This window comes from Acanthaster planci, linkage group LG17 (genome assembly GCF_054643075.1).
Source record: "Acanthaster planci isolate LZ-2023a linkage group LG17, COTS_SCS, whole genome shotgun sequence".
Taxonomy (NCBI): domain Eukaryota; kingdom Metazoa; phylum Echinodermata; class Asteroidea; order Valvatida; family Acanthasteridae; genus Acanthaster; species Acanthaster planci.
The window spans coordinates 9,708,311-9,718,386 of record NC_141793.1 but is presented as its reverse complement, the minus strand read 5'-3'; the positions used below and the strand labels follow the sequence as shown (position 1 = coordinate 9,718,386).

Sequence of the window (10,076 nt, the reverse complement as noted above, 5' to 3'; positions counted from 1 at the left end):
ACGTCAATGCATGGGGTCTGGGAACCGGATAAATCCGGATTTAAATCCAGGTGGCAGAAAGGGGTGACGATGGGGAACACAGCGTGTTATCGGCCTGAAATCACACAAGGGTCGACCCGCGCGATTGCCAAATTTAGCGGATCATGCGAGCGAGGTACCGTTGTGGGAGGGACAAAACAAATTTACAATTTGTTTGCGAACTCCACTCAGGCGCAACAGCGAATAACAGCGAATAAAAATCGTTAGATGACGCTATTTGCTGCACTTTTGTTGGGGGGGGGATCCGTTCTGTACGTCTTCAAGGGGCAGGCATATTCGCGTCTCTCTGTGAAAATGCAAAATACAATTACCTAGATTCCTGCCCCGAGCAACATCAATGCAATCCATAAATTCACGATGTCTTTCTTATACGGAAGCCTGCCAGAATGGTTAAGTACGATGTTTGAACGCAGAATAGTGAAAGAAAATCGAAATGGAGGAAAATGTGATGTTTGTCATGCCCATCCCTTTGGGAACGATGTCAAAATGTGAAGAAGGTGGTGACTAATGAGTTCTTAACACGTCCACCACTCCACTCACGTTACAGCTCTCCCTGGTAACAATAAACGATGAAACAATGGTCAATTAACCATTCAGATTATCTTGTATTGAGCTTTTTCTTTTCTTTTGAAGTGGAAAGCACAAAGTCTGGTGCTTTCCTTGGCCGTAAAATCGACTAAGTATATGACGATGAAGTACCCTGAGCTCACTCTTACTCGCATATTTTACACGTGAGACTTTACGACACTCAACTCCTCCCGCAAAGTAAACACTCATTTCTATACGCTATTCATGAATCCGAACAAATATATTGTGTGCTGTACTCAGGTGTACAAGGTTATGGATGTCTTTTGTAAAGAGCTGGCAGTACAACCTTCTCCAATATACCTTCACTCGGATAGAGGGAAGAGCATACAGGGTTTTAACCTTCTCGTACGTAGTCCGTACGCTTTCCTGATAGATTATTGATCGTTATGGATGTAGACGCGTCGTTGGAGCTTCTCGGTGGCTTTGGCCTGCTGCAAACGCTGAACTTCCTCGCTTACGCGCTCTGTGGCGGTAGCAGCTCGTGGCACCTCACAGGGGTCGCTTTTACGGCATCTGCACCACGCGACTACTGGTGCAGGCTACCTCCCAACGGCACAGGCTTGGACGACGCTGAAGGCTACATCTCAGAGCAATGCCATCTGATTTACCAAGCCGAAGGTGGAAGTAACGACACAGTGCCCTGTCTGTACGGCTGGGAATATGACTCCATGTACGGTGAAACTAGCGTTGTGACCGATGTGAGTGGACCCGTCCAATTCAGTAGCTGAATATTGAGAGTTCAAAAAGTGGGAACATGTAATACGAATAAACATCTATTAAATTACATCATTTTGGGTTACTCGCACATTTCGATACACACTAAGAAACAAATACCCGTTACTACTCAAAGAGAACATGGTCATTTGTAGGGTATAAGAAAAATACCACGCAACAAGGGGTGCGTCAAATTTTACTTAGGCCTATCCTAAGTAAAACGTCAACCTAACGACGACGTCAATTTTCTCACCCATTTTCCTTGTGTCAGATCATTACTCAACAGAATGTAATAATTACCCGTTCTTTCGACCAAGTAGCTGATTACTGTTGCAAGACACTGCTGTTCCCCATGTTTACTCAGTAGTGGAGCACTTGATCCAAATGTATGTGGTTGATTCATGTTGTCAACAATGCTCTGTTAGGGGTATGTTACCAGCAAAACACAGCATAACAGTGTTATGACATTTACAGCTTCGCTTTTGCATGAAGTGCATATGAACCGACTTTTAAAGCAACACATTTACACATTTTATAGTAATGAGCCCCAAGAATTAAAACTGCGTTATCTGCTCCTCAGCTTGTCTATGAGATGGTTCATTCTTTTCTTTTCAGTTGGACCTAGTCTGCGATCGTGCCATCCTCGCTGGTACCCTGACTTCCATCCATTTTGGCGGGGTGCTGGCGGGCTCCTACATCCTAGGCCAATTGTCGGACATTTTGGGGAGGCGCTTAGTTGTTCTTGGCTCGCTGGTTGGACTTGTGGCAACGGGGACAGGCCTCAGTTTCACATGGAGCTTTGCAGGGATGGCTGGTCTGAGATTTTTGAATGGATTTTTCATTCCAGTAAGTCCGCAGGACTTAAAAAAAATCACACAATTTGTTTTTGTTTTGTTTTTCTTGAGAAAGTTCTACATAAAATCTTTCAGTGGCATGCATGGAGTTTTTGCCTCCCATTCAAGACAACCCAAAGACCTAGAAATTTTGAAAGTGCACTGAGCTGAAAAAGTTAACACTGATTGTATTATAGTCGTATTAAGCTTATAGAAAACAGAGAAAACACGTTCATCTGCTGTACAGATGCACCATAGTTTTTCCAAGGGCTACAGCTACGGGCAAACCAGTTTATTAAATTTTCTGCAGTTCAGGCACTGTGCGGTCGGCGCATATGCGACGAAGGGAACGGGTCATTTGAAATGAGAAAAACCAAGATATCAACGGGGATAAGAACCAACCAGCTTGCTTGTAGAAAACCTCAAGACTGACCCAGCTGTTAATCGTTGATTAGCTTTTATAGCTGATGAGTGCTTTTCCCCTCTCCTTTGGAACCCCTCCACCGAATAAAGTGGTTCTCCCATCCGGAAAAAATACTGGATGTATCCATAAGTCGAGGTAAGCATACCTTGCGGCCTGTAGAGCAACAAAGACTGGAAATAAAGCGTGTGGACTTTAAGTCTCAAATTGAAATTCCACTTTAAGTGAGAAAATCATTTCGGTGGAGTGAAAATATCTCACCAAAAACTCATTTGCTTCGGGCAAAACAGTTAATGAACCGCAAAAGCTGAATTAAGTTTAGGACAAAGGTGAATTTTTAAGTACTATCACGAGGTATTCGTCAATTGTGTGGTACATATGCACCTTCAGTTACAAGACGTTAACAATAAAGATTTAATCCAAGGTGACTATTTCAGTGATTATTTAGTACCGGTAGCACTTCAATGTGATGTCTACTGTTGCGTTTACGGCCTACACTAACATGTGAGAAAAACTGGATTTTGCTCCCTTTTTTGGCCACGAGATTTTGTAAAAGGTTCAATGGAATGCTTATTACTATGCATGGTTGCTGATAAGATGTATCAACTGAATTTGTTTCTTTCAAACATATGCACCCTGCAGTCTACGTCAGTAAGAGATCATGGTCGCCGTAAAGAATGTCTTCAGGAAGTACACAAATTCATGCTAACATGCTGATATGTGTATAATCTAAACATTACGTACGCAGTTTCTAAAAGGCAAAGTTCAGAACGATACAATACACGCACTACGAACTTCAAGAAATGCAATGCACTAACAATGAATGTCCATTGTTATTGCACCTTGACGTAACGAATGCACCGTAACGAATGCACAATCGTTTTGCAGTGTATGGCACAAAGAAGTGGCACGGTCTTGGTTGAATTTACTCAATGGTCTGCTTGAGTTTAGTAAATAGACTAAAGCAAACCTTCCGTCTCCCTCACTTTCATGGTACACAGTCGTGCCTCTGCGAGGTGTTCATTTTCGCTGAACCCTAAACTTTAAAGCAAATTCAGGACAGAAGGGCGGTTGCAGGATAGAAGTGCCGCCTTAACGGCATATCGCAAGAAAAAGTGAATGCAGGATCACTGTATATGGGTCCTTCAAAGACAATCAAAACGGTTAGGCCTACGGCTCAGCAGATTGCGCAAACTCACTGCTCTGGGTGATATATGCATAATGATAAGGTACTAGCATGAAATTAATCTCTGCAGGGTTCTCTGACAGTGACGTACGTGCGCTTGATCGAGATGTTCACTCCAGGTCGCCGACTTAAGGGACAGCTGGTCTGCGAGATGATGTGGGTGTGCGGCATCTCTTTGTTGGCACCTGCAGCTTACCTCCTACCGAATTGGAGACACCTTCAGCTGGCTATATCTCTCTTCGGAATCCCTGTGATATTCTTTGTTTGGTAATTTTTTTTTGAAACATACCTGGTAGATCAGCTGATTCATGTGCCAATTAGTGTTCGGCTGATAGGATGACATAACTAGTGGAGACAGGTTATGGACCAAACACATTTAACCCAACCCGTATTGGCCAAACCTGACGCGACCCGTTCCGACCAAACTCAAACCAATCCAACAATCAGTCAACTTGGCACAGGCCTATGCAAACCAATCCCAACCAAGACAAACTATGGATGATTAGGCTGAATTGAAAAACCTCCCCAAATTGGACGGTTTTTAATGGCAGTCTATTAGCAGTAAACGCCGTAAAGACCTGCTAACACGGGCGTTTCACAATAGTACGCCTCCAAGAGTTTGAAACGCGTCGACCAATCACAGTGCGCGAAATCTGTCGACCCAATGCGCGTTTGGAAAGGGTCAACAGATTTCGCGCATTGGTCCAAGGGATGTACAATGAACTTGCCACACAAAAGCATGGGTCAGTTCGTAAGTGGCAAAACAGTTTTGACGACGTTCGTCTTCGTTCAGTGCCAGTTTTGACGATGCTCGTTTTTGTCCATTCCCAGGTTGTCTTATGACTCTATAAGATGGTTGGTTCAAAGGGGCAGGATAGAGAAGGCAGAAAAGTTTCTTCAGAGGATCGCCAAGTCTAAGAACATCAATCTTTCTGGCAACTTCCTCCTGGCCCAGCAAGACCCAGACGTGCAGAACGGCAACAAGCCGCTGAGCGAGAACGCCATCGAACTGGAAACGACTACCACCGTCGAAAAGACTCGGATTGGAGGCTTCCAACATGGCAGGGACGGTGGGTCTACCTTACACGACAAACATCTAGGACATCGAGACTTTAGGGGGAAGAAGGCTACTGTCGTAGATTTGTTCAAGACACCTGTTCTGATTAAAAGATCGTTGATTGTGAGCTATTGTTGGTAAGCTGATAGCTTCTATTTACACCTACAAGAAGCAGCTTACCGTAGTAAAAGATATGACTGTAACAATATATAAAACGATCGATTAAAGTAATGCTATCGAGTTACCTGAGACGTGTTTTCTTCATCCTCCACACAATAGGTTCACAAGCAACGTTGTATACTATGGTTTCTTTATCAACGCTACTAATCTCGTCGGCAACAAGTATTTAAATTTCTTCTTGATATCGGTGACGGAGGCGCCGAGTTACATCCTGAATTATTTCATAATGAAGAGGTATTAAAGTTTGTGTTAAACATGCTTTACATAAGACTGTAACACTGACTTGGGTTGTGGGCTTAGACAAGGAACTTTTGAAGTGTTAATTTCAGATTATTTTAAACACCGACTATTACAACATCATGCAGCCACAACAAAATCTGTTCATACCCGTCGGAGACTGACGCAACACCAAGTCCCCAACAAAATATCACATTTAACTGCGTTACAACCCAATCAGCCTGACCAGATTATTTCTGAAATGCCGCCTTTTTTCATTATTTCACCGAAGATTTGGTCGCAGACGTCCAATCATCTTTGTCTATGCTCTCAGCGGTGTGACTTGTGTGATAACTGGGGCGATACCAAAGGAAACAGGTACAAAATTAATATGCATCTTGAAGTCTCTTTCACTCACTTTTTATTAATAAACACGTTTCACCCAAGACTTTCTCACAGATTTACATTTAGACACATTCCTAACCGCATTTCGGTAAACATGTCGTTGGTAAAACGTGTTAAAAGGTGGCCACAAAAAATGCTAAAACTGTAAGCACTTTTGTTTACCACGCACCGTCAAAGACAACGTCATTAAGGAGTGATATATCAATGGCTATACGTTTTCCCATACACCTTTCCTTAAACAAAATTTAGAAATTATAACGAAACCTTTTTGTCAATAAGTCACAAACTAGGAATTTATTGAAAATATTAGATCTTTTTTTGTACTTTTTGTATGTTAACTAGTTTCACTGAACACCCTTACGTAAAAAGATGTGTTTTGGAAAAGACCGTATGATGTTTCGGAATGTGGACAGTTTGAATAGTTATAAAATTAGTCAGATGTTGTCTTATCTTTTAGCTTCTGGTATTGACTTGACTGTAGTCATCCTCGTTTTTGCAATAATCGGCAAGCTCTTTGCATCAGCTGCTTTCGACATCGTTTTCCTGATCACAGCTGAGGTCTTTCCGACAGTTTTGAGGTATTGAAAACAGTTACATGTTCACTGATGTGCCCACGACACTTAAAACAACAAAGTTTATCGTGCTCTTGGATTATGCGGTAACTCAACACTGAAGTGAAACTCCAAAATCCACTGGGATTTACACATGTACAGAAGTCATATCTTGACAGGCTATGTGACGAATAACATTCCCACGTTCTGCAGCGGCGTATCCAGCTTGGTGTGTGTGTGTGGGGGGGATCCAAAAGCGAATGCGTCCTCGTCCTCATTCAGCTTGATGCTGTGGAGAAAACAATCAAAAGCCTTACTCACTTCCCGGCATTCTTGCTTTTATATGCTGGTGTTGTTTACTGAGGGCTTTTGTGCTAATAAAAACCGAATATTTCCTTTCCTACTCACCCATTCTTTAAAATAAATAAATAAATTAAAAAAATTAAACCAAACTAAATCCTCAAAAATTCCCCCTGCCCCCCTCCCCGCTGGATACGCCACTGAAATTGTGTTTACTGTTCTCTTAGGAAAGCCCGTGTAATAATGACAGAAACAAACTTTACAGAAGGCCGGCCATTGCCGGCATTATTGTTGGTCAGGTTAAGCCATAACTGCAGCATCTGACTTGTATGGCATTACTTGAATAAATATCCCTAAAACGAGATGTCCCTGTTCCATTCTCTGTTATGTAGAAGTGCTGCGTTCGGTGCTGCATCCATGATTGGCAAGGTCGGTGGTATGGTGGCACCTTTCATCATCTTCCTGGTAAGTACAACGCAATGGGCTGCGGTTTATATTTTTTGCTTTTTGTCATTTTCATATTGGTAATGTGAGTCCGATTAATGATGGAGAAATACATGTCAGAACCTATAAGGTCCTGCTCTTATAGTTGGAGGATAGAGCTTGGGGCTAGGCTGAAGGTATGCCGAGACTGAGTAAAGAACGAACTGTAGCCATTGGTCATCAGCTGGACAGCCAACTGGTTGGCTATAGGCCTTTCTGGAACGGGACAGGTAGGCAAGGGGGGGGGTTGTGGTGCTAGTTAGCCCACCTGTCTACTCGACACGCATGTTGCCATTGGAAGAGACGAAAAATAGACAGGGACCACTCCAGGTGCAAACTGGTCGTCCAAGCTGGAGGCAAATCTAGCTTTGTAAAGACAGAGGGAATTGCAATGAAAGTCCATGAGCACAGATGAATAACGTGAATTAGTGGATTATGGATGAAACTAATGCTCGTAAAGTAATTATATAATTAGTTGACTTTTAGCTAAAGAAACGGGAAAAGACAAAAGAAAAAAGACACTCCACATCTGGATCCACTAGAGTGAACGTGAACTGTTGCTTTGTGAAACAATAATCCCCACACTAACACAAACACACACATGGGACCACGTAAGCTCCCAGTCCAGTGAGGATTTAAAATGACAGGCCACAATGTATACATATATGGCCAGATCGAGGCTAACTAAAGGTGGGGAGTAACTTTATTGTTGATGCCGTCAGAACACATAATTTAAGCAGCTTAAGACCACGGGCATGCTCGTTTTTTGAGAAAGATGCAATATTTAGTGGGAAGATGGCACAATAGTTACTGTGCTATTGTATAAGAGGCAAGTTAAAAATACAAACTAAGGGACCCTGGAGACAAACCGACGATAAGCAAGGTACGTAGCACGTAGCCATGGGCGTCACACGCATTTTTATTTTTTTTCCTAGGGGGAACCCTAAACAGTCCAAGCGGGGGGGGGAACTCATCAACTAGAGAAAATAAACATTTTGATTTGTCGATTTTTTAAATAAAACATGGACGATTTCCATCCCCTTCATACATTTTATTGTTTTAAAAATATCTTTCGCATTCCCCCACTTTTTCCCTGGTTATTTTTTTATTTCATTTTCAGCCAGAAGTGGGGGACACCAACGTGCCCCCCCCCCCACACGATGCCCATGTGTAAATCCCTTCTTTATATGTTTGGTTTGACGATCTTTTTGGCAGAATGTCTACCATGATTCCATTCCCATGATCGTGTTCGGCGTGCTGTCTCTGATAGCTGGGGCTCTTGTCCTGCCCCTTCCCGAGACCAATAACCGATCTCTGCCGGAGACACTGGAAGACGGAGCCAAGCTCGCCTGTAAAGCCAACCCGGAGGATGAGCAGTCACCCACACATGCTTAGACTAGTGATGTTTATATCTGAGACATCTATCCTTTCTATCCTTTGGTACTCTAACATCCTGTTTCACTTATGTAATAGTATTATTCAAGTATGAACAAAGATTATACACAGAAGCATATTACGCATAGATGCCTGCAGTTTTATTTCGTTCACTTGGGTCTAATTTCAGTCTACCAGAAATGTACCAAGTTGCATTCTTATACAGCATTAATTGTTATATAAACCATTTTCGACTCATCAGAGAAGCGTGGTTTAACCCATTCAGCATTGGCAGACTATGAGCGGCCTGCGCCATGCAACACAGTATTACTCAAAGATATCGAATATGTCGTACTGTGCGTTGTGATGTGTGATCACTGTGCACTGTAAAAGTAAAACGAAAAAATGATTACGAAATGGTATGTTGAGTTCCCAGAATGTTCTAGGGAAAATGCCACTCACAGTTGAAATACTAACCAAAAACGGTTATATCTATAAAAGAAAGTTGTATGTCCGCTCTAAACACTGGAAACGAAACTGACATCAATGTCTCAATTCTCCCAGTAAACTATGGTATTTCATGCAAATTGATATAAGTAAAATATCAAATGTTACATTTAAGGTAATGTTATGTTAATATGAAAATTAGGTTTGATACTAATTTTAGTTGATACCACCCGAAATATCCAGAAGTTATTATATTCAGCACAGATCATCTGTACTAATTACTGAAAGGAAAGTAGAGATTTTAGGTAACAAAAGACCAAACTACCCAGAGTATATTGTAAAAGAAAATGAAATAGGAAACGCATGCAGTCACTGCCACGTCAATAGATCGAGAGAATATTTTCTCTGTCTGTATGCTTTTTCAGTTTATAGAGAGCTGCAATATTATACTTTCAGAACTTTGAGACGGATTCTCGATTCCACCGTTCTGTTTGTGTTCCCCACCCCTTTCAGTGAGCCCCACAGGGTTTATTTTTATGTGCTCTGAGAGGGCAGAGTCTCCCCACCCCCCCACTCCCCCAAAAGAGGGAAAAATCGCAAAGTTTAGTCTACTAGTGGAGGACAGAAGTTTTGATATAACACTTCAATTTTCTCCAAACCATTCAAAAAGCCTAAACAAGTTCAGCCTCAACTCGATCCCTGAAAAGCAGTAAGGATTACAGAAAAACATCCTGACATTTTTGGCCCACCCCCGGAAAATTTGGTTGGATCCTCTTTGCATGGAGATCGGGAATCATAATTCAGGTTCTACTTAACCAGCAGGATTCTTTGTGCTGAACGCCTTTGTGTCCCTTTGCGTGCTAACACCAAAAGGTGACTGTACAACACCCGGGAGGGCATTCCCAGCGAGTGAAATAACCCAATCTGCGGCACAACACTCGTGGTGCATCGGGGGACTGAAGCAACAAAGCACGCACGACCAGCCAAATGTAATCTGTGACCTAGAAAAAGTTATTGATCTGTAGGCCCATAAGATAAAATATTTTGTTACTTTTTTTCGTTATGAAATTTTAAATCACTCTTTGATTTTTTTAAAAGAAAGTCTGAAAAAACTGGGTATTATAAAGTCAACTGCTGTATAATGTGAACCGTGGAGATTAAAAGGTTAGAAAAAAAAAAGATACATGTCACCTTTTCGGTGTTTCAGGGACAAATTAAATAGCCCGTCATTTATCCGCATGATTATTTAGGGCCAGGAGTTTAATATGACAAGGGGTACTTT

General features: G+C 42.0%; 1 protein-coding gene across 1 annotated transcript; it reads left to right on the top strand.

Moving 5' to 3' along the window:
* Positions 1-275: 275 nt before the first annotated feature.
* On the top strand, positions 276-9,258 carry LOC110973544 (organic cation transporter-like protein). Its single transcript, XM_022224434.2, has 9 exons — positions 276-1,325; positions 1,957-2,187; positions 3,852-4,048; positions 4,613-4,975; positions 5,118-5,252; positions 5,527-5,612; positions 6,097-6,217; positions 6,883-6,955; positions 8,189-9,258. The coding sequence occupies exons 1-9, from the start codon at positions 1,014-1,016 to the stop codon at positions 8,366-8,368; spliced, it is 1,698 nt and encodes a 565-aa protein (XP_022080126.2). The 5' UTR covers positions 276-1,013; the 3' UTR covers positions 8,369-9,258.
* Positions 9,259-10,076: the final 818 nt, after the last annotated feature.